The sequence below is a fragment of the Gopherus evgoodei genome, chromosome 7 (genome assembly GCF_007399415.2).
Source record: "Gopherus evgoodei ecotype Sinaloan lineage chromosome 7, rGopEvg1_v1.p, whole genome shotgun sequence".
Classification (NCBI taxonomy): Eukaryota; Metazoa; Chordata; order Testudines; family Testudinidae; genus Gopherus; species Gopherus evgoodei.
Window position 1 is genome coordinate 412,801 of NC_044328.1, and position 22,640 is coordinate 435,440.

Here is a 22,640-nt window from a genome sequence, read left to right on the forward strand (position 1 = left end):
GTGGGGGATGGGGGTCTATGGATGCGGTTGCTGGTGGGGAGATACGGAATGCGAGGCACAGGCTGCAGTGGGCAGATGTGGGGTGTGAGGTGGAGGTTGCTGTGGGGTATACAGGGTGCGATGCAGAGGTTGCTGTTGGTGGGGGGTGGTGCGAGGTGCAGGTTGCTGTAGGGGGATGGGGTGCGAGGCGCAGGTTGCTGTGGGGGGATGGGGGGTGTGAGGTGGAGGTTGCTGTGGGGCGGATGGGGGTGTGAGGTGGAGGTTGCTGTGGGGTATACGAGGTGCGAGGCAGAGGTTGCTGTGGTGGGGCGGGGGGGCAAGGCACACTGCTGTGGGGGGATGGAGGTGGAGGTTGCTGTGGGGGGATGGGAGTGCAAGGCGGAGGTTGCTGTAGGGGAGGATGGGGTGCGAGGCAGAGGTTGCTGTGCGGGGGATAGGGTGCGAGGTGCAGATTGCTGTGTGAGGGATGGGGGTGCGAGTCAGAGGTTGCTGTGGGGGGATGGGGAATGCGGGCACAGGCTGCTGTGGGGGGATGGGGAGTGCGAGGCAGAGGTTTACTGTGGGAGGGACGAGGGGTGCATGGCAGAGGTTGCTGTGGGAGATGAGGGTCCATGTGTGAGGTTGCTGGTGGGGACATAGGGAATGCAAGGCGCAGGCTGCTGTGGGGGGATGGGAACTGGGAGGCAGAGGTTGCTGGTGGAGGGCATGGAGTACTGTGGTGGGGTTGTGCGGGGCATGGGTTACGTCGCTGCGGGGCCTGGCCTTGAGTATTTCTCCCACCTGGATGCTTCTCTTCCCATCTTTGCAGGTGCAGAGTGTGGACTTTGAGGGGCTCTTTGGAAATATTCAGATGGTGATTAGCTTCTCCAAGCAGCTGCTGGGCACCCTGGAGGCTGGGGATGCTGTTGGTATGGAGTCTGTTATTGCTTCTCCCAAGCCAGCCGGGCCCTTAGGGGTGGGGGGGGGGTGTGGGTTGGGTGGGGGAGCTGTTTCAGTGGGAAGGTGCGGGCTCAGCTCATCTGTTGCCTCCCAGCATCTCGCCAGGACAGAAATAGAGATTGTAAATGCACCAGGGCTGAGCAGAGCTCAGGGTGGGCAGGAGCCACTGTGCAGCCTTGGTCATTCTCCACAGGGCCAGCATTCCTGGCGCACCAGGCAGGGCTGGAAGAGGTGTACAGAGTGTATTGCCAGAACCATGATGAGGCTATTGCACTGCTGGAGGCCTACGAGAAGGACGAGAGGATCCAGAAACACCTACTGGACTCCCTGGAGAGCCTCAGGTGATTGTCTTCCCCACTCCGCATCCTGGCCAGGAGTCTGGGCTGCCTCCTTCCCTGCTCTGCCCCTCATCCTGAGCATGCTGAGACAGGAGCCTGCCTTCCTGCCCCTTTTGCAGACTCTCTCTATACCCCTACCAGAATGCACGGGACTGTCTTGGTGTCCAGGCCCCTTTGATCTCTGAGGCCTTAGCAGAAGAGAAGAGACAACAGTAGAAAAGGGCCCCTGGCCTGAATGCCTCATCTCCCCTTCCCACCCCAGGCAGGATACCTGCAGGGCCCCTCCTGAGTTACAGAGAACAGCACATCTCTGGGGTGAGGATTCCTGACCCTTCAGTCCTGCCTAGTCAGTGGCTTGACGGCACTGGCTTCCTTGCCTGGCTGATGTTCTCAGCTGCCTGGCTCAGGGTCACAAAAGGCTAATCCCCCTGAAGCCAGCAGCTTCAGCCTCTGGGCTCTGGGACAGAGCAAGCAGCTGCTTCCCAGTGTCACTGCAGGGCAGAGGTGCTGGCTGCTGGAGCCCGCACCTGATTGTCCCATTAACTAGCTTCCTTTCTTTGCTTTTTCTCCCTCTGCGTCCCTGCAGGAGCCTGTACAGTGAGTGGTAAGTGCCTCCTTCCCATTATTCACTGCATGCCTGTCAGTCTGGTTCAGCCCTGCCACCCATCCCCACAACTAATATCCTCCTTCCCTAGGCTGTGTGCATGCCTGCGGAAGCATAAGTGCTGCATGGAGCCTGTGAATGCAGAAGCCTGGGGCTGGGTTTGGTGGGTCTGTGGTGTGGCTGGGCTGGGCAGAGGAGGGAAGAGTAAAGGGTGTCTGTGCAGGAGTGTGGCAGAGCAATGCAGAGGTCATGTCCAGTGTAGACAGTTCATATAGAATCGGTCAGTACAGAATTTAGGTTAGGGTCTGGGCTCTGGGGCACACAGCCAGGATAGTGGGATGGAGGGTGCGAGGCTGATGGGTTGGTGAGATTGTGGGATCAGGATTGATGGCAGGCAGGATTGTGCGAAAAGGAAGGGATTGGTGGTACACTAGGCCTGGGCAGTTTGAGGCTGATGTGGATTGCATGGTGTGAGTTTGTGGCAGGTTTGAGATGGACAGACGCCATGGTTTTTAGGAGCATGTGAGTCTGGGGGTTGAAGTTGGGAAGCTTTGAGGACATACGGGTGCAGTGAGTTACTCAGATTCAGTAGCTTTGGGGGGATACGTGCAATGGGTTGGGGTGGGTTTGGGGGGCAGGGTAGGCACTGTTCTGTGGAGCTGGATTGAAGTTTGATGCATCTCGTTCCTCCTGACTGCCAAGGGGTTGCACAAACTACATCAACCTGGGCTCCTTCCTCATCAAGCCTGTGCAGAGGGTGATGCGATACCCACTGCTGCTGATGGAGCTGCTGAGCGCCACACCTGAGTCGCACCCTGATAAGGCACCACTCGCTGCTGCAGTCCTTGCAGTCAAAGAGATCAACGTCAACATCAACGAATACAAACGTCGCAAAGACCTGGGTGAGCCAGCCTGGCAGAGCTTGGATGAGGAGGCACCCCCAGCGCAGCGGGGCACAGGAACAGGGAGGCAGCAGGGGAGATGCAGCAGCTGGGCTGGGAAGGCAGCTATGGAGAGTATGTGACAGCTGGGTGTGGGGGACATGGTGGAGATGGGACCGCAGTGGTGATGTGGTGGGCAGGGGGATGGGGATGCAGTGGCTGGAGGGGGTATGCAGCACCAGGGATAGGTGAAGAGGTTGCAGGGCAGTTGCTGGTGTGGAGCTTTGACTCCTGCTCCTCCCTCTGCCAGTGCTGAAGTACCGAAAAGGGGATGAGGACAGCCTCATGGAGAAAATCTCCAAGCTCAACTTTCACTCCATCATCAAGAAATCCAACCGTGTCAGCAGCCACCTCAAGCACCTCACAGGCTTCGCCCCCCAGGTAATCCACCCGTGCAGCTGGAGCCCCCTTCAGGCAGAGGGAGCAGAAGGGGGCTTGGTACCCCTCTGGCCTTCCCCTTCTAATTATGCTCATCACACAGCTCTGCCTGGTGATCCACAGATGGGTGGGGGGAGTGGTCAGTGCCCCGGGCCTCTGTTCACCCCAGGGTAATGTTTAGCTAGAAGTTCTGCCTCAGTTTCCGGAGCCCGGTACAGACATGGCCAGGGATCAGTGCCTCTGGCCTCTCTCCCCTCTGGGTAAGTGTATGTTGGGGTGTCAGTGTCCCTCAGTCTCTCTTCCCTTGGAGGGAGGCATTGCCCGTGGCCTGTCTCTGCTCTGGGAGCAAAGGGCCATCTGCAGTTCCCATTGGGCAGGACACTGTGGTGCTGTATTTGACCCCTTTGAGCCACTCTCCATCACAGCTGAAGGACGAGGCCTTTGAGGAGATGGAGAAGAATTTCCGGTTGCAGGAGCGGCTGATCAAATCCTTCATCCGAGACCTTTCCCTCTACCTGCAGCATGTCCGGGTGAGTCCGTGCTCGACTGGGGCTGCCCTCACTAGTCAGCCTGGTGGGGTGAATGATTCCCTTCTCCTAGAGGAGGGTTCAAACTCTGGCACATCCACGGGCGGCTCTAGGCATTTTGCCACCCCAAGCACGGCAGGCAGGCTGCCTTTGGCTGCACGCCTGCAAAGGATCCGCTGGTCGAAGCCGCGGGACCAGCGGACCCTCTGCAGGCAAGCCTCCAAAGGCAGCCTGCCTGCCGCCCTCGCAGCAACCGGCAGAGCGCCCCCAGTGGCTTGCCACCCCAAGCACGTGCTTGGCGTGCTGGTGCCTGGAGCCGCCACTGGGCACGTTCCATTCTCTGAGGTGAGAGGGGGAGGGACCCTGTTCTCTGGGTCATTGGCTGTGTGGGAGGGGTTCTGCACAGCCCTCAGCAGCGGGTGATCATTGTACTGACAGCTGTTTGTGTCCCTCACCCCAGGAGTCGGCCTGTGTGAAGGTGCTGGCAGCTGTGAGCATGTGGGACTTGGGTATGCAGCAGGGCAGTGGGGATCTGGAGCAGTTCCAGAAAGTGCATCAGCTCATCAGCGACCAGCTCTTCTCCAGCTTTGTAAGTGAGCCGCCTCCTCCCCTGCTCTGTGCTGACCTGCTGTCTCTGCATGGCGGGTGCAGCAGGGCCCTCAGAATGAGTGTGGGCGGGTAACACGGCCCCATTACGAGTTCCGGATTACGTGCTTGGTCTGACTATGAATGTTTGTGTGCATTTACACTCCAGGTAATGCCAGCGGGGTGGGTTGGACCCTGTGGTTTTGAGCTGGGGAAGGCTGTGTTAGGCTTGGGTTTTATTGGCTATTCACTGACAAAACACGTAATTGATGTAGAGTTATGGTAAGGGAGGCGGATTTAGGGTGAAACATGGGATGTTAGCTAGAGGGGAGGGTTTAGGGTGAAATACAGCAGAAGAGTGTGAGGGGATGAAATTGGATGACACAGGGTTGATGTGGATGTTGATTTATGAAACGGGGGGTTAGCAGTGGCCAGATTAGGGCGAGGCAGAATGATGGCTAGCAGGGAAAATTGAGGGTTAGTGTCGAAGGGGTCACTAGGAATGAATTGGGATGATACTCGGGGTGACTGTGGGGCTCAGGGATACTACATAGCGTGACTCACAGAAAAGTTTAGGGTGAAATGAGTGATGTGATGAGAGGCAAAGATTAGTGAGAGAAAGCACGGGTAAGTGGGGGATGATTGAGGGATTCGTGGAGTGGTCAGTGAGTGTGATATGGGGTGGTGACTAGAACAGATGATTTACTAATAAAATGGGGGTTACTAGAGGTAAGATTTAGGGTGAGTCATGGGGTGGCCACAGGAGATGTAGAGTGAAACGAGGATTCACTAGAAGGGAGGACTTAGGTTGAGGCACAGTGTTGGGGACTAGGAAGGAAAGTTTCATGTCAGATATGGAGGCAATGAGGTCTGGTGATAATGGAGACTAACGAGGGGTTTTAATTAACTTTGTGCTCTGCCCCTTGGAGCTGGCAGTAGTCACTGGGAATTATCTGCATGTACTGCTGCTGTGTTCACTGTGTTAGGTGTAACTGCATTGAGTGGTAGTCGGATTAGTGGGAACAGTTTGGAAGAGCTGTGATTGGGATAGGAGGTGATCTGAGGGGCTGTACTCTCCTTGGGGGATGAGCCCCTTTCCCTGACCCCCATGTGTCTGATCATAGGGAAAAGTGTACCTTGAGAGACCCAATCAGCCTCACTTCAGTGTTGCTCTGTGCAGGCTGTGTCAGTAGCTGGGCATAGGGGTCTTGCCGTGTGTGTGCTCTGCGTTTAATGAAGGGTAAGGGAACATATTGTGTTAGATGGCATTGTACATATAAGGGCTTGCGGGTTGTGAAAGGTGTTGAGGAGGTTGTAAAGTTTAGAGATGTGGTATTCTATCTACGGAGTAGGTTAAATGTTTGAATGTATGGCAGGGGTAGGTAGCTCTTGTTCAGTACCGCGCAAACGTAGAGTGAAAGTATGTGTCACAGGCATATTGAGGCTTTGCTCAAAGAGGGCGGAGTTAAGGTTATGTGGGCACGTATCTTAACGCTGTATTTCCTGGTTTCCAGACGTTTGAGTTTTATCCATTCCTCTAGTATCTTTGGAGCACTGGTTCTCAACCTGTCATCCATGGACTATGTCTAAGGGGTCCATGAAAGATTTTGACTGAAAACTGACCGAATAGAATTCAGCTGTAGATACAGACAATAGATTTCCAAAGGGGTCTGCACCTCCATTCAACATTTTTTAGTGGTCCACAGATGAGAAAAGGTTGAGAACCACTGTTCCGGAGGACATTAAACAGCGGTTACTAAAGTTAGACGTTTTGAAATCAGGAGGTCCACACAACTTGCATCCATTGCATCTGGATGGTTAATGTTGATTTTCATTAAGTCTTGGAACACTGTGGAAGTTAAAGAAGACTGGAAGTAAGGTACTGTTGTGCCAATATTAAAAAGGGCAACCAGCGTGACCTGGGTAGTTATGGGCCTGTCAGCCTAACATTGATCCCAGGCAAGATAATGGAGCAGCTGGTACTATGCATCTGACGAAGTGGGTATCCACCCACGAAAGCTCATGCTCCAATACATCTGTTAGTCTATGAGGTGCCACGGGACTTGTTGTTGCTTTTTACAGATCCAGACTAACATAGCTACCCCTCTGATACTTGATAGAAGAGAGTGGTTGGGAAAGAGGGTGCCATGGGGGTTGACTAGCGAGAAAGGGTGAAACACTGCAGGGGGATGCATTAGACTGACACTGGGCTGAGGAGGAGAAACAAGTTGGGGTGATGGGGTGGAATTGAGGTAAGACGGAGATGCAGAATGTGGTATTGTAAGGGTCGAGTTAGGATGAATACCATGGTGCGTGATTAGGGTGAGACAGAAGTGATTTGGGGAGGTGGGTTAGGCTGAGATGCAGTGGGGGCGATTTGGATGGTTTTGTCTGAGAGTTGGGAGGTAACTGAGATGGAAGCTTCAGCATGAAGCACAGTGGAGTTGATGGGAAGTGATTTAGGGTGAGAGACTGAGGTGGCTGGGAGAGAGGGGTTAACATGAGGTGCACCAGCAGGAAATGTGGGAATAGTGTAGGGTAGAGGTTCTCAAACTTCTGCAACCCAAGGACCCCTATTTTGATTTAAAAACTTTTGTGGACTCCCGTCCCCTGCTCAGCCCCAGGTCCTTCCCCTGCTCCACTCCGCCCCTCCTCTTCCCCTCCTCTTCCCGCTCCCTCCCTCGAACGCACCCTGTCCCTGGTCCTCCCTCTCCCTCCCAGCACCTCCTACACACCAGGGAACTGCGAGGCCCATGGACCCCAGTTTGAGAAATGCTGGTGTAGGAATATGGTGGGACAGAGGAGAGAGAGGGCAGAGATGGCATTGTGCTGCATACCAAGCTGCCACCAGTGCAGGAATGGACACTGCTGACAAATGGGTACATGGATTCGGACCCTGGGCACAGCATGTGGTCCTACCCTGTGTGGTTTATCCCTGTCCACAGACCTGCCACTTTGGAAACACTCATATAGCTTGCCAGGTTGCATTGGCTGGAACTGACAAAGAGGGAAGATTCAGGCTGATCAATGGGGATTGAGGTAAGGGGTGACTAGGAGGTATCTGATGAAGCTGAGTGAAGAGAATGTAAATTGAATCTCAGTCCACGTTTAGTGCCAGTGAGAAGACTCTGGCTGTCAAAGCAGGACAGCTAGGACTCCCCGTCACTTGGGACACGTGCAGCTAGCTAGATAAATCCCTGAATAACCAGCTGCCCTAGCTGAGAGAGGCTGAACCAGGAAAGAGGGGGATGCCCTGTCACCTGCCTCTTGTTTCACTGTCTTCCAGAAAGAGAGGACGGAGCGGCTGGTGATCTCCCCTCTCAACCAGCTTCTAAGCATGTTCATGGGGCCGCACAAGCTGGTGCAGAAACGCTTTGACAAGCTCCTGGACTTCCACAACTGCACAGAGCGGGCGGAGAAGCTGAAGGACAAACGGACACTTGAGGAGCTGCAGTCAGCTCGCAACAATTATGAGGCATTGAATGCCCAGCTACTAGACGAGCTGCCCAAGTTCCAGTGCTGTGCCAAGGAGCTGTTCGCCAGCTGCTTGCGGGGCTATGCCAGGGCTCACTGTGACTTTGTGCGCCTGGCACTGCGGGAGCTGAGGCCACTGCTGTCGGTGAGTTCCCAGAACCCAGCCAGGTCCCATTCAGCAACAGGGGCAGGGGATGGAGCAGGGAGGATGTGATTGCAGATACTTCTAGCTCACTGCAGACATGCCTCTTTGGAGGTTTTCTCTCATGTGTTGAGGGAGTTTCTGCTTCCTGGGGTTTGTCCCCCTTGTGTGCGGAGCTGTGGCTGTCGTGTCAGACTCTGGCCTCCCCTCGAGACTGCGCCTGTAGGCTCCCCCTGCTCCAGGGGACTGGATACTCTTGGTGGCAGGGGCTGCTGTGAAAAGTGCTGGATCAGCAGGCCTAGGGGCTCACCCTGTGTCCTCACAGCAGGGACTGCAGGGGATGTGACATGATAGGCTCGCCCCTTCCCTGCCAGAGGGGTGTTCCAGGGCTGGCTCAGTCCTTGCCCTGGACACTGGTGCAGGTTCTAGACCAGCATCTGGCTCATCTTCCGCTGAGCTCCCCTTTGGCTGCCGGGTCTCTGGGTTAGCAGAGCTCTGCTGATGGCCGCATCCTGCCCTCTGCTCCTGTTCCAGCTGCTGCGAGTGGCTGGCAGGGAGGGGAACCTCATCTCCATCTTCCAAGAGGAACACAGCCAAGTTCTCCAGCAGCTCCAGGCCTTTACCTTCTTCCCGGAGTCCCACACGGCTGCCAAGAGACCCCTTGACAGGAGGAGCGTGGAGCGCCAGTCTGCCAGGTGGCAGCCACTCCTGGGCCCAGTGAGTCCCTTCTGCCTTGTTTCAGGGGCTTGGTCTGGGGAGCCCAAGGGGGCCTTCTCATGGGTGTCTTGTTCCCCTCCAGCCCAGCTACATGCTTCAGTCGGATGAACTCCGAGCTGCCCTCCTGGCCAGGTATCCCCCGGAGAAACTCTTCCAGGCAGAGCGCAATTTCAATGCAGCCCAGGACCTGGATGTCTCGCTGCTGGAGGGTGATCTTGTGGGCGTCCTCAAGAAGAAGGACCCCATGGGCAGCCAGAACCGCTGGCTCATTGACAATGGAGGTAGGTGGGGTTCTGTGCCTCCAGCAGCACAGGGTCTTCCCTGATTCTGCCATCGGCCAGGATCCATGAACAACTTACTGTAACCCTCCGGGGACAGGCAGCCACTCTGGCCTGTCTCTTGTGGTCTCCTCTCTGGTTTATCATCCTCTCCCCTTTGACCCACTCTCCTCTCCATGGGAGCCTTTTCGTCTCTGACCCTGACTCCGCTCCCTTCTCCGCAGTAACCAAAGGCTTTGTGTACAGCTCCTTCCTGAAGCCCTATAACCCACGCCGCAGCCACTCAGACATCTCGGTGGGCAGCCACTCCTCCAATGAGTCCGAACACAGTAGCTCCTCACCGCACGGCAGCAACACCCTGACCTTCAACCCGAGTGGCATGACCGTCACCTTCACCCAGAAACCTTTGCAGGACTGTGCCTCTCCAGGGGATCCATACCACTCCCTGAGGTCCCGCTCCGAGACAGATGCTGCCTCCCAGCCCCAGGCTGGCTCTTCTGATAGAACGGTTCCCATGGAATCCAACCAGCAGCCCAGTATGACACCAGCTCACCGACACTACGGTCGTCCTGAGCTGAACAGCAGCTCCAGCACCCGCAGTGGGCACCCTGGCAAAGCATACCTCAGGCCGGCACCTTCGCTGGAGGACAGAGACTCGGGGCTGGAGAGCAGCGAGTCTGAGGGCAACCAGGTAAGCCCCCCTGCTGTCCTTGCTCTATGGGGGAGGTGCTGCAAGTCACACCCTTCACTGGGCAGAGGCTAAACCCTCCCTTCACTAGGGAAGCGGTGCTGGTATGTGTGAGGCAGATCTGGTTGATCAGTCCAGGGGGTGCTCAACCCCCACTCCCCTAAGGCCCCGCCCCACTTCACGCCTTCCTCGAACCCCTCACCCCTGTCCTGCCTTTTCCGTCCCCTGAGAATGCCCTAGCCCGGCTTCTCCCTCTCCTTTCCTGCACCTCCTGCCTGCCACTGAACAGCTGTTCTGAGGTTGTTCTTATGCCCTGATGACCCTGGGAGATAGTCCTTTCCCCTTGCTGTGCCTCAGTTTCCCTCTCAGAGTGTGTCTGAGTAATTCTCACACTACACAAAGAGCTACATGATAGTATTGATCCTGGTCTGTTGTTCCTCAGGCCCGGCCTGGCTCTGACCCACTTTCTCCCCCCTGTCCCTCTAGGTCTATTATGCTGTCTACACCTTTAAAGGCCGAAGTCCAAATGAGCTGAGTGTATCAGCCAATCAGAGACTCAGGATCTTACAGTTTGAAGATATCACGGGCAATCACGAGTGGTGGTTAGCTGAGGTGCATGGGAGGCAGGGCTACGTGCCGTCCAGTTACATCCGGAAGACAGAATATACGTGAGTCTGTACCATCCCCACAGAGAGACCACGTTCTGGTGCCTTAATCCCAGCTGGACCATGTCAGAGACTTGTGGGGGAAGGGTCTGTGACCCCTGCTGGGCTGAGGCAACCTGTATTGCTCACTTCTGTGTGAAAAGCCAACCCTCTAGCCACTGGAAGGCATGCAGTATTGTCAGTGGTGCTGGACGGTCCAAGCCCTGCAGGGGCTCGACCCTGCCCAGGCTGCCGGCAGTTGGTGTGGTGACCGTGGCTTGGCCAGGGGCAGTGAGGTTACAGGGAAACCTGTGCAGCAGGAGTTAATGTTGCCTCCTGTCCTGTCTCTTCCTCCTAGTATGGCAAGTAGCTTCCCCTTCGATCTAGCTGCTAGGAGCTGGCTGGGCCTCACTGGACACAGAGCAAAGCCAAGTCCCTGAAGGAAGTGGCCTCCTCGCTCAGGCCAAAGCTCTGCTTCCTGCCTGTGTGCAGCATTTTCTTTCCTTCAGCGCTTCTGGTTTAATGCAGATTCCCTCTTTGGCCAAGTACCATTGAAAGCAACCAGGGCTGTTGAGAGCATGAGCCCCACGGCTCCTCAGCAGTGAACAGGAGCATTGGGAGCAAGGGCCAGGCTCCCTCACCGGGCAGGGGTCAAGCTGGAGCTGGGAAGTTGGGGCTGGAGTGCAGAACCTGGTACCTGCTCAGGGTGAGATTCTGCCCTTCCCCCGCTCCATGTAGAGGACCCACTGTCACTGGTTATGAGCCGTTTGATTCCATAGCCGGGGAGACCCATCTCCCCAGAACCGCCTGCCTTCCTTGGGGGAGCTGCTGGTCTAGGGTATGTCCGTGCTGCAGCAGGCACTGGAATGCCCAGCACAGACAGGCTCACATGCTCAGCTGAAGCATGGGCAATGGCCAGGGCTAACTTCCCGCGTCCAAGCCCCCCCGGCCTGCTGGACTCTACCTTGGGCTGCTAGCCTGTGCTGCAGCAGCCATTCTGCTGCGTTTAGCATGCACATGGGCTCTGCCTGGGCTGAGAATTCACACCTCCTCCCTGCAGTGGAGACATACCCTGGGTTTGGGCTCTCCCAGGCCCTTGTTTCAGGACTAGCAGCACAGTGCTGCTGTGGGAGATACATGATACTCCTTCCCATAGTGCCCAGCAGGCAGCAGCTGCCCACAGAGAGCCCTGCCTCCAGTCGTTCAGCTGAGCCAAAGGGAAGACAGCAGCCTCACCTCCCTGTCACTCGAGCCATTTCCCCTCCTCACCCTGGCCCACCCCTAGAACTTGGGGGGTCCGTCCCTTTGTTCTGACACATGTCCCAGTGCACTGAGGGGCTAGTGAGAATCAGCCAGATCCTTTGGCAAGAGTGTAGGATAAAGGCATCAACATACCACACTGCCTGCTAGGCTCTGGCCATGCGCCCCCGGAGTGGGTTAGCACTATTGGAGGGGGTGTATTTGGGGGCTGCTGTTCCTGACCCAAGGGACATCTCCCCATTCTGTGCTCTGACGGCAATGTGTGTGTCTCCCCTAATTAAAATGTCTCCCTTGGTGTTGCTCAGGCTTGTTTGCGTCAAGTGCCATGTTTCTGGTCAGGGACATGCAGCTGGCAACGCTGTAAGCATGTGCTCCTCCTGCTGCACCCGGGCTGCAGTGACAAATTGGAGCAGCAGCCGCCCTGCAGCTTGCTGAGAAACCAAGAGACTAACACACAGTTTGGGACCTGTGCCCAGAAGCTGCTGGAGTACAGCACTTTATATAGCAAGAATCTGGCAACTGGTGTGTAGCCAGATGGCCCAGCCCCTGTGCAGAGGCGATAGGGGGTGCGAGGACGACCCAGATAGCTGTTCCAGGCTATGGGCCCCAGCATCACACTGGAGCCAGGTTTCTGCTTCAGCTTGCAACGCACGATGGAGCCCTGCAGAGCAGCAAACTCTGTGCCTCCTGTGTCCTCCGCCCTTGCTGCTGGACTAGGCCCAGTTCTCAGCAACTCCCCCCTCGCCTCCCACACAATAAAATCACAAACAAGGGAAGTGTTTAATACCCTTTATCGAGAGACAATTGCAACACCACACTGTGAGCACCAGCAGGGACCAGGGGAATGTCAAGTTGTTTGGCTGGGCTTGGAGCAAAGCCCAGAGACTGACACTGACTCCAAGTCTTGCAGTGGGGGGTGAGGACAGCCCAGGGCTGCAGTCATCTTACACGGAGGAGGAGCCAAATTTTGCCTGTGCATCCAGTCATTAGTATCAGGAAATTCTGTTCTATGTAGATGTTATACTGCCCTCATCAGTGAGGTGTCTGCATTAAAGCAGTGGGTCTAACGTGTCATGTGGGGTTCGCTTGTGCTCTCAACCTCTCCCAAGGGCATTCGTCTTTTTACATTGTCCTGACGCACTGTTTCTGCAGAGGAAGGCTGCCTGGCACTTGGAGCAGAATGGGGGAGCTCTGTGATGGGCCAGATGGTTCGAGCCCTGGACTGGCCACTGAGGCAGCTGTCTCCTGTCCAGCTTTGCCCTTGTGCTCAAGAGCTCCATTCTGCTAGAGGAGCAGTACTGTCAAACATGGTCTTCAAGCTGGAGCTTTAGTTAACCTTTCAGTGTCCTGGGCCTATGCCACTGAGTGCCTTGAAAATAAGGACCAATCAATAAAGTGACTGTAAAAATACCCCCACATTCAGCCGAGCTAGTCCCAGACTGCGTGTCAGGGCAAAGCCACCCTGGGTGTCGTTAGAGCTGCTGCCCACGTGCACATGGGACCTGGCCTGGGCACGTCTGCATTGAAGCTACCCCCACGTAGCGGGATTTGTCCCCTGGGTATGGCAGCAGCAGGCCCAGAGCTGCTGCCTGCTGTGAGGTAAGTCCTAGCCTTGTCTAGCCCAGCCCTGAAGCCCCCTCTTCAAGGGACTCAGAGCACAGCGGTTTAACTCTCTCCTTTAGTCCCAGGTGAAGAGGAGTGAAGTCCTGGGCAGGTCCTGCTGCTTGGAGCTGCCAGGCGCACTGAGGCAATAGAAAACAGGTTCTGGCACTACACTGTTTGTCTGTCCCAGTTTGTGGTGGACCCTGCCCTAGGTTCTGCTCCAATGTTGGGCAGGGTGCTCATCCTGTCAGCTCCAGCTCTCCTACAGCACCGTGGCTTGAGCACTCGCGATACCAGCGTCCTTAGCCATTGTAGAGAAAAGGCCTTGCTGCTGGAGCAGCCGCTCTGGGCTGTCATACTCCACGATGCGCCCCGCCTGCAGCACCATCACCCTGCAAGCACAGAGAGGGGGAGGGACAGCTCAGTGGTTTGAGCACTGGCCTGCTAAACCCAGTGGTATGAATTCAAGTCTTGAGGGGGCCATTTAGGGAACGGGGATAAAAATCTGTCTGGGGATTGGTCCTGCTTTGAGCAGGGGGTTGGACTAGATACCTCCTGAGGTCCCTTCCAACCCTGATCTTCTATGATTCTATGAGAACATTGGGCGCCACAGGACCAGCGCTGCTGTCATGCAGCTTTGCCGAGTACATACCCTTCCCAGTCCGAGGTTATCTACAGCTCCTTCCCCACTCCAGGCAGGACAGTAAATCACTCCTCTGGGCAGGGGCCTGGGCCTGCCTGCATCTGTCCAAGACGACAGAAATAATGCCTCTACTACCTGAAAGACGGGGGCAAAGGCATCTCTTTTACTGGCCCAATGGCTGAGTGAATGGGACAAAGTCTGGAGCTGCACAGAGATCAGGGTCTCTATGACCTGTCCAAGATGGTGGGCTAGGCCACATCTGCACACCCACTTGGTGCAGGCCACGAAGGTGCCCAGAACCCATCCACACCACCTCTGGCGGTGGGGTCAATCTGTCACCCTCCCCCACTCGTTTGTGTGTGTAGCCCCTGGAGCTTCCACCTGGAGCCTGGCCCCTTGCACGCCTCCCTCAATGTGTTGGTGGCCCTGGTGGTGTGTACAGTGCCCCTGCTCCCCCACACACACCCCAGCCACAATAGTGCAAACCTGCCTGCAACACCCTCCCCCCCAAGTACACAATGATGTGTATAGCAACTGCTCCTGGGGTGGGGGGGTGTCCAGGATGGTGTGTACAGCACCTCCCCCCAGCCTAGCCATGATGGTGTGTATCGTTCCCATGTGTGTGTGTGTATACATACACACACACACACACATATTGCTGTCTGTGATGGTGTATATTGTGCCCATGTATGTATGTATATATACACACACACACACACACCCATTGCTGTCTGCGATAGTGTGTATGGCAGCCCCCTCTTCCCCCCGGATTGGCCATGAGGGTGTGTATAGACCCTGCCTGCACCCACCTCGCATTGCTGTGCAGAATGGTGTGGACAGTAGCTGCTTTGGGCGGGGGGGAGGTGTTCAGGATGGTGGCTAAGTGCCCCCACCCATTCCCCGCTGCCTGGCTAGCCATGATAGTATGTAAAGAACTCGCTTCCCCACCCCACACCGAGTGCTGTGTGCAACAATGTGTGCAGCAACTGCTGGGTGACCACTATGGTGTATACAGTCCCCCCCCCCCCCAAATGCCATGGCTAGCAATGATGGTGTGTATAGCACCCATGTGCGCACGCACGTACACACACACACACACACACACACCCATTGCATCTACAGCACCCCTTCCCAGCCGGCCATGATGGTCTGTAGAGTGCCTCCCCCGCCCCATTGCAGTGTGGAATGGTGTGTACAGCAACTGCTCCTGGTAGTGCAGGGGCGTGAGCATGGACGAGTGTGCATGCACAGACACACACCTGTTGCTGTCCATGATGGTGTGCAGCCGGTGGGCGATGGTGAGGACAGTGCAGTTGGCAAATTCACTCCGGATTGTTGTCTGGATTAAATGATCTGTTTCCAGATCCACAGCTGCTGTTGCCTCATCCAGTATGAGGATCTTGGATTTGCGGAGCAGGGCTCGGGCCAGGCACAGCAGCTGCCGCTGCCCAACGCTGGGGTGGGGAGAAAACACCAGCACTGATGCGGGTCAGCTTGAGAACATGCCCAGTGCTACCGCTGCTACTGAGGGCAAGCAAGTGACCTGGAGGAGCCCAGCGGCAGCATCACACCCTGCCTCTCCTGCCTCATCAACCAAGCCCTGAGCCAGGTTAGGCCACAGGGCATATGGCAGCCGGGCTCAGACACAAGGCTGTCTAGTCCAGCACCTGTCGCCGACAATGGCAGCACCAGATGCTGCAGAGGAAGGTATAATAATGCTGCTGTCAGCAGACGCTGGGACTTCTGACCCCCTCCACCCCCATCCCCACCCCCCTATCACGTCCCAGCTGGACCTTGCTTAGTAAGAGATCAGCTTATGCCTTGAAGAATTCAGCTTCGTCCTGTATCAAAATTTTTCTTAGCATTAACCACTCTAATGCTGGATCATCTTACTAGCCATATACATGTCCTGTTCCTTTCAGAAGTGTGTGAATTTATTGGCTTCAACAACTTCCTGTGGCAAGGCATTCTACAAGCTAATTACACATGGGGGAGGGAAGCCGGGGGTTGGGGGGCTTGACTGTCTCCGTTGTCTTGTTTTAGAAGACAGGGACCACAGACATTCCTCATTTATCCTCTCGGCCATTTTTTTTTATACAGTTTTAGCCCAATATGGCCATTCTTATGTGTGCCCCTCCCTTAGCTGTTTTCCATCAAAAGGACACAATGCCAAGCCTGTCACTCACTCGTCCTGTGAACATTTTTCCAGGCCCTTGCTCACTCATTGCTTGTCTCTGAACACACCCACACGTAAGTCAGCCCTACGCTGGGTGAGATGCAGTGACCAATCCTGCATGCGCTATTCAAACGCGACCGCACCATTAATTTAGGAAGCGTATGCGATATTATTCACCATGCCATTCCTTATGCAACCTCACACAGAATCGTAGCCAAACAGGACGGAGCAGCTAGGCCAGTCCCCTGCAGTGAGGCAGGCCTACGGCTTAGCTAGACAAGTGGAGATCAACCATTTTACATTTGTGGACCCTTAAGAAATTTCGGATGGCAGCGTGGATCCCTTTGGAAATCTATTATCTGTACACATAGGTGAATTCTGGTCAGTCAGTCAGGTTACAGAATGAGTCTTTTGCAGATCCCTTGACATAGTCCACAGATCCCCCTCCCCCCCCCCAGGGGTCCACAGATCACAGGCTGAAAACCACTGATCTAGACCATTCCTGAGACCTGTTTAATCTGGTCTTAACCAAAACAAAAAAACCCTCCAATGACAGTGATTCCACAAGCTCCCTAAGTCATTTGTCCCAGTATTTAACTACTCTTACGGTCAGGAAGTTTTTTCCCCACTGACCAACTTAAATTTCCTTCGCTGCAGTTGAAGCCCACTGCTGCTTGTCCTGGCCTCAGTGGCTAAAGAGACTGCTCCCCTCCTCTGCTTTATAAGACTTATCATGTCCCTCCTTAGACTTCTCTTCTCCAAATTAAACAACCCCTCCCCTTATTTTTTTTAAATTTTTCCTCATAGATCACATTTTCTAGACCCTTCATAACTTTTGTTGCTCTCATTTGGACTTTCTTACCTGAAGTAAGACAAGTTGGAGAAATGGTCTGAGGTAAACAGGATGAAGTTCAATAAAGATAAATGCAAAGTGCTCCACTTAGGAAGGAACAATCAGTTTCACACATACAGAATGGGAAGAGACTGTCTAGGAAGGAGTATGGCAGAAAGAGATCTAGGGGTCATAGTAGACCACAAGCTTAATATGAGTCAACAGTGTGATACAGTTGCAAAAAAAGCAAATGTGATTCTGGGATGCATTAACAGGTGTGTTGTAAACAAGACACGAGAAGTCATTCTTCCGCTTTACTCTGCGCTGGTTAGGCATCAACTGGAGTATTGTGTCCAGTTCTGGACACCGCATTTCAAGAAAGATGTGGAGAAATTGGAGAGGGTCCAGAGAAGAGCAACAAGAATGATTAAAGGTCTTGAGAACATGACCTATGAAGGAAGGCTGAAGGAATTGGGTTTGTTTAGTTTGGAAAAGAGAAGACTGAGAGGGGACTTGATAGCAGTTTTCAGGTATCTAAAAGGGTGTCATCAGGAGGAGGGAGAGAACTTGTTCACCTTAGCCTCCAATGATAGAACAAGAAGCAATGGGCTTAAACTGCAGCAAGGGAGATTTAGGTTGGACATTAGGAAAAAGTTCCTAACTGTCAGGGTAGTTAAACACTGGAATAGATTGCCTAGGGAAGTTGTGGAATCTCCATCGCTGGAGATATTTAAGAGTAGGTTAGATAAATGTCTATCAGGGATGGTCTAGACAGTATTTGGTCCTGCCATGAGGGCAGGGGACTGGACTCGATGACCTCTCGAGCTCCCTTCCAGTCCTAGAGTCTATGAGTCTAAGTGTGGTGCCAGATCTGGACACAATAAATCCAGTTGAGGCCTCATAAGTGCAGAACAGCGTGGAAGAATTACTTCTCACGGCTTGCTCACAACACTCCTATGACAGCTTAGAATGAAGTTTGCTTTTTTTTGCACAGTATTACACTGTTGAGTCACTGTGTTTGTGATCCACTATTTAGTTTGTGATTCACTGTGACCCCTAGAGCCTTTTCTGCAGCACTCCTACCTAGGCAGTCAGTTCCTATTTTGTATTTATACATTTGATTGTTCCTTCCAACATATAGTGCTTTGCATTTGTCCTTATTGAATTTCATCCTGTTTACTTGTTACTTTCTCCAGTTTGTCCAGATCATTCTGAATTCTAATCCTGCCCACAAAGTGCTTGCAACCCCTCCCAGCGTGGTATTGTTCACAGACTTTGTAAGTGTACATGCTCTCTGCTAGTCTCCAAATCATTGAAGATACTGAACAGAACTGGACCTAGAACAGATCCCACTCGTTACGCCCTTCTAGCTTGACACTGAACGATTTTGTAGCTTTTTTGGCCCACAGCTGCCCTTTGAGATGAGCTTGCCATTGAGCTGGCTACAGTGAGGTACAAGTGTCACTAATACAGTTAATTTACAGCCCCACATGGTGCGAGTTGTTCAGTTTTTCCCCTCCCTCCAGTGTGCACTACATGCATTTATCAACAGTGAATTTCATCTTCCACCATGGTGCCCATTCCTCTAGCTTGATCAGGTTCCTCTGAAGTTCCTCACAGTCATTTCTGGATTTGACTCCCCGATGTAGCTTTGTGTTAGCTACAAAATCTCGCCTCCCTGCTCAGCCTCTTTCCAAACCAATAATAAATGTATTGTACAACACGGGCCCACGTGCGGCCCACGGCCATCTTTAGCCAGAATGAAAATTGACCATTTAAGCGTATTCTTTGCTTTCTGTTTCTTGGCTTGTTTTTGATCCACGATGACACTTTGCCTCTCACCCCATGATGACTAGGTTTCACCCACATGCGCCTTGAAGACCCCCCCCAATCTGCACCATTCTCCCGGTCTTGCTGCCCCCACATATACCTCCCCTAGGCCTTGCCCCCCCCCCCACACAAACACCCACCCTTCTCCCTGTGCCTTGCCCCTGCAAAAAATGCACCATCCCCCCCCCCTGGCCTTGCTGCCCTCCCACCCTTCTCCCGTGCCTGCCCCCTATCCACACAAAAAACACACCCTTCCCCCGTGCCTTCCTCCCCACCCACACAAAAACACACCCTTCCCCCTGTGCCTTCCCCCCCCCACAAAAACACACCCTTCCCCCTGTGCCTCCCCCCCACACACAAAAACACACCCTTCCCCCTGTGCCTTGCTCCCCCTTTACCCTGGCCTTACTGCCCCCCCCCCACCCTTCCCCCTGGTCTTACCACTCCCCCCCCCCAGTGCCTTGCTCCCCTTTTTCCCTGGCTTTGCTGCCCCCCCCAACTCTTCCCCCGGCCTTGCCCCTCTCCCACGCTCACAGAGGGCCATGCATTCCTACAGGGCTTAGCCCTGCTGGCTAGGCTGGGCTCTTGGAAGGTGGCGGGCACACACAGGCTGTGCTCTGCTCTCCCTGGGACGGACGCGGGCTGTGTCTCTGGCCTGGGCAGGTGGTGATGAGACCCAAGTTACCCACCTACCTCAAGTTCTCCCCTGCTTCGCTCACTTGGTGGGACAGTCTTTCAGGTAGGTCCAGCACGTATGTCTTCAGGTGGGCCAGCTCCAGGGCTTTCCAAATCTCCTCATCTGAGTGCTGGTCAAATGGGTCCAGATTCATTCGTAATGTCCCGGAGAACAATACCGGATCCTGCAAGGACAGCATGGGGGTCTCTGCCAGCGCCAGAGCCATGAGGTGCTTGTAAGCCCGTTAGTTAGACAGAAGGGGGCCACCCGCTGCATCTGAGTCTGCTCTGTTTGGCTAGAGCCAGCTCTGAGCTGTTTGTCCAGCTGCACAAACTGGCTGACCAGGGCTGGGCAATGCATTGGCTGGCAGGGCAGGGTTAGGCTCCTACCATGGCTGCTTCACCAAGTGCTTGGCCATGCTGCAGCTCCGACAGCCACAGGCTGATGGTAGATCAGCAGCCTGGCGGAGCAGCAAATGCGCCAGCAAGTGGGTCTCCGCATGCTGGGTGAAGGTTAGTGGCTGAGCCCAGGCTCCCAGCAAGAGACCAGCAGGCTGATCCTGGGCCTGGGCTGAACCACAGTGGGTACCATTTCCCACAGTGCCCATGGCAGGGAGAAGTGGGGGACATCTGAGCTTTTGCTTCCAGAGCTCAGGTGGTGCCCAGGATGGGCTGTGTCTTCTGCTGCAGCTGCTGTCATCTCCCCTCCTTCCACACCTGGGGGCTCTGGCTTAGCCCCTCCTGCTCACAGTGCCACACTAGGCTTTGGCTGCCACATGGTGGCAGGTTGGGATAAGTTAATGAAAGAGACACCCAGGGCATGGAACTGGCGATAGAGGGGCACAGTGCCCAGCCCACACGTGTGCCCTATGGCAAAATACCTGGCCACCTGCTGCCAGAGACCAGGCACCTGCCTCTGCCCATGCAGCGCTCACCTGGGGGATGATGGTGAGGCTCTGGCGTAGGTCATGAAGGCCAATGGTCGATATGTCCACCCCATCAATCACGATCTTCCCTCCTGCAGCCTCCAGGATCCGGAAGAGGCAATTGGTGAGAGAGGATTTCCCAGCCCCCGTCCTGCCCACAACCCCGACCTGTGGAGACAGCACTCTGGGCAGTTAGACTGCTGGCGCTGAGAAGGCCTTGGGGGGGGGGGTCCCCCTCGTTTTAGCCACACTGGGCTGGTTTTCTGTCTCTCCCTCTCACTGGCCCCCTGGTTAGGTCTGTGGCTCTTCTCTGGCTGGCTCCTCTGCTCAGTGTCCGTATAGCAGTGGGTGCCCAGCCCTCACACGCTGACTCCCTGCCGTAGCCCTCACTCGTTCATTGCTTCATTCCCCAGGAGCCGCTTTCCTGGAATCTATCCCCGGGTGCTGCTGCCCCCTCCCATTCCCACCTCGCTGTGCCTCCCTGCTCCTCACGGGCTGAGTTCTGGTAGCTCCCAGCACTGCTACCCAGCTTCCCTGCTCTCACATTCTCAGTGAGTGCAAAGCCAGGACAACACCCCTTCCGGCCGGAGGTTGCCTTGCAAAGAACCTTCTTGGTGTGTAGGGGAAGCTCTGTTGACTCCAGTATATGGTGGGTTCAGTTCCCTGAGTTTGGCCAGGCAGACGGGATGAGACTGACAAACAGAGCACTGCCAGCTGCCACGCTGGACTTGGAAGCAGGCCTTGCTAGTTCAACTAGAAAATGAGGGGAGACAGTTGGGAGAGACTCATGAAAGCCAGGCGTCCGTACTCAGGGCAGAAAAACCAGCCAAGCAAAGCTATAGTAAGGACCAGCCAAACACCACAAGGTGAGCAGATGGAGCACAGGGCAAAAGACAGTACAAATACAAGTGGAGTAATGGTCAGGTAGATGTTACCGTTAATGAATCCAGCCAATCGCGGTCGCTTCCAGTCCTACATCTCTGTGATTCTATGTGCTCTTTAGGAGGGATAACATCACAGCTACCCCACCAGGCATAAAGGTAAAGGTGGTGGGGTAGCTGTGATGTTATCTGATTAAAATATGACCCTTTAGATCATTATTGCAACCACTATTATATAGTTGCAGCAAATCTTGTACAAAGGTGGTGAGTGAGGTGTCTATGGGAAGGTTCTGACTGGCTGGTTACAATTATGCTCTCTGTATGCAAGTGTCATGTTTGTATTTGAAGTGATACGTATTGGCTCTATACCTGGAGTTCAAATGTTTGCGCCTGGTGTGACACCCACAAGGTAGCACCCAGCACATCTTGGAGAGACTATTCAATGAGTGACCCATCAAAGGACACTTAACTCACAATGACTCATGGGAGACTTAATGGAATGTCGTGCTGTGACTAGGCAAAATGCATGGACATAGGACTTGTGTATGTGACGCCAAACGCCATCTTGTTGCTGTAATTTTCCATAGTAAGAACAACGGGATGCCCGCCACATGGCAAAAGCTATAAAAGGCCCTGGAAACACCTCCATTTTTGTCTTCAATCCTGCTGCTTATCTCTGGAAGAACTTTGCTACAAACTGAAGCTCTGAACAAAGGTCTGAATGACCCAGCCCAGCTGTGGATGTACTCCAGAGACTTGACTTAAGCCAGCAGTTTATTCCATCACTGCTACAAGCCTGGACCAAGAACTTTGTAATTACTGTATGTATTTGATTCTTTTAACCAATTTTAACTCTCATCTTTATTTCTGTCTTTGTATGAATAAAACTTTAGAGTTTAGATAAGTGATACAGGCAATTACAGACCTGTAAGTCTGACCACACTTATATGCAAGACTTTGGAACAAATTGTGAAGGAAAGAATAATTAAATTCATGGAGAAAAATAAAAAAGGGGATGAAATGCAATATGAGTTTACCAGAAGTAAATTATGCCAGAGTAACCTGCTTTCCTTGTTTGATAAATGACTGATTTTTAGATAAAGGAAATCCAGTGGATCCAATACATTTGGACTTCAGTATAACATTCAACACGGTACCTGTGGCATTTTGTACCTCAAAGCAGCATCCTGGAACCCCCATATCCACCCTTGTCGTATAATTATATTTCATAGAAACCATGCCCTGTAAAATAGCAGATGAACAGTCATGATCTGCTGGAATACACTGTTCTGTTATGATGTGTATATCATTGATATGTATGACGTTATGAGATTTTGCTGGATGGTTGCTAGTGAAATATGTTGTAAGTCTGAGAGTCTCTTTTACAAGGATGGTGAGCCCCACCCAGGAGGGTGTTAAACAACCATTAATCAGCAGGGGTGTTGTAATCAAAGGATTTACATCTCTATGACTCAGTTGCACAAGACTACACCTGGGATTGCTTAGCTCTGCATCAGCAAAGCCTACCAAGACATGCCTGGGATAGTGTCTTCCAAGCAC

At 53.9% G+C, this 22,640-nt stretch overlaps 2 protein-coding genes across 10 annotated transcripts in view; one reads left to right on the plus strand and one right to left on the minus strand.

Moving 5' to 3' along the window:
- DNMBP (dynamin binding protein) overlaps positions 1-13,343 on the plus strand; it is an 85,333-nt gene extending 71,990 nt beyond the window's left edge. For 4 of the 7 annotated variants that reach the window (XM_030571090.1, XM_030571089.1, XM_030571093.1 and 1 more), the window contains 12 exons: positions 809-908; positions 1,133-1,280; positions 1,864-1,881; positions 2,584-2,783; positions 3,073-3,203; positions 3,626-3,730; positions 4,188-4,316; positions 7,599-7,931; positions 8,463-8,645; positions 8,728-8,926; positions 9,148-9,614; positions 10,098-13,342. In XM_030571090.1, the coding sequence (XP_030426950.1) occupies positions 809-908; positions 1,133-1,280; positions 1,864-1,881; positions 2,584-2,783; positions 3,073-3,203; positions 3,626-3,730; positions 4,188-4,316; positions 7,599-7,931; positions 8,463-8,645; positions 8,728-8,926; positions 9,148-9,614; positions 10,098-10,283 (2,199 nt within the window). In that variant the 3' untranslated portion in view covers positions 10,284-13,342. Of the gene's footprint in view, positions 1-808; positions 909-1,132; positions 1,281-1,863; positions 1,882-2,583; positions 2,784-3,072; positions 3,204-3,625; positions 3,731-4,187; positions 4,317-7,598; positions 7,932-8,462; positions 8,646-8,727; positions 8,927-9,147; positions 9,615-10,097 lie in introns of all 7 variants that reach the window. The other 3 variants (XM_030571094.1, XM_030571095.1, XM_030571096.1) reach the window with 2 other exon arrangements.
- The window catches only part of ABCC2 (ATP binding cassette subfamily C member 2), a 54,468-nt gene continuing 44,120 nt past the window's right edge, over positions 12,293-22,640 (minus strand). Inside the window, exons 29-32 of one of the 3 annotated variants that reach the window (XM_030571088.1) lie at positions 20,209-20,367; positions 19,292-19,458; positions 15,020-15,214; positions 12,293-13,509 (exon numbers count right to left, since the gene is read on the minus strand). In XM_030571088.1, the coding sequence (XP_030426948.1) occupies positions 13,380-13,509; positions 15,020-15,214; positions 19,292-19,458; positions 20,209-20,367 (651 nt within the window). In that variant the 3' untranslated portion in view covers positions 12,293-13,379. Of the gene's footprint in view, positions 13,510-14,499; positions 15,215-19,291; positions 19,459-20,208; positions 20,368-22,640 lie in introns of those variants that run through there. The other 2 variants (XM_030571087.1, XR_004001405.1) reach the window with 2 other exon arrangements.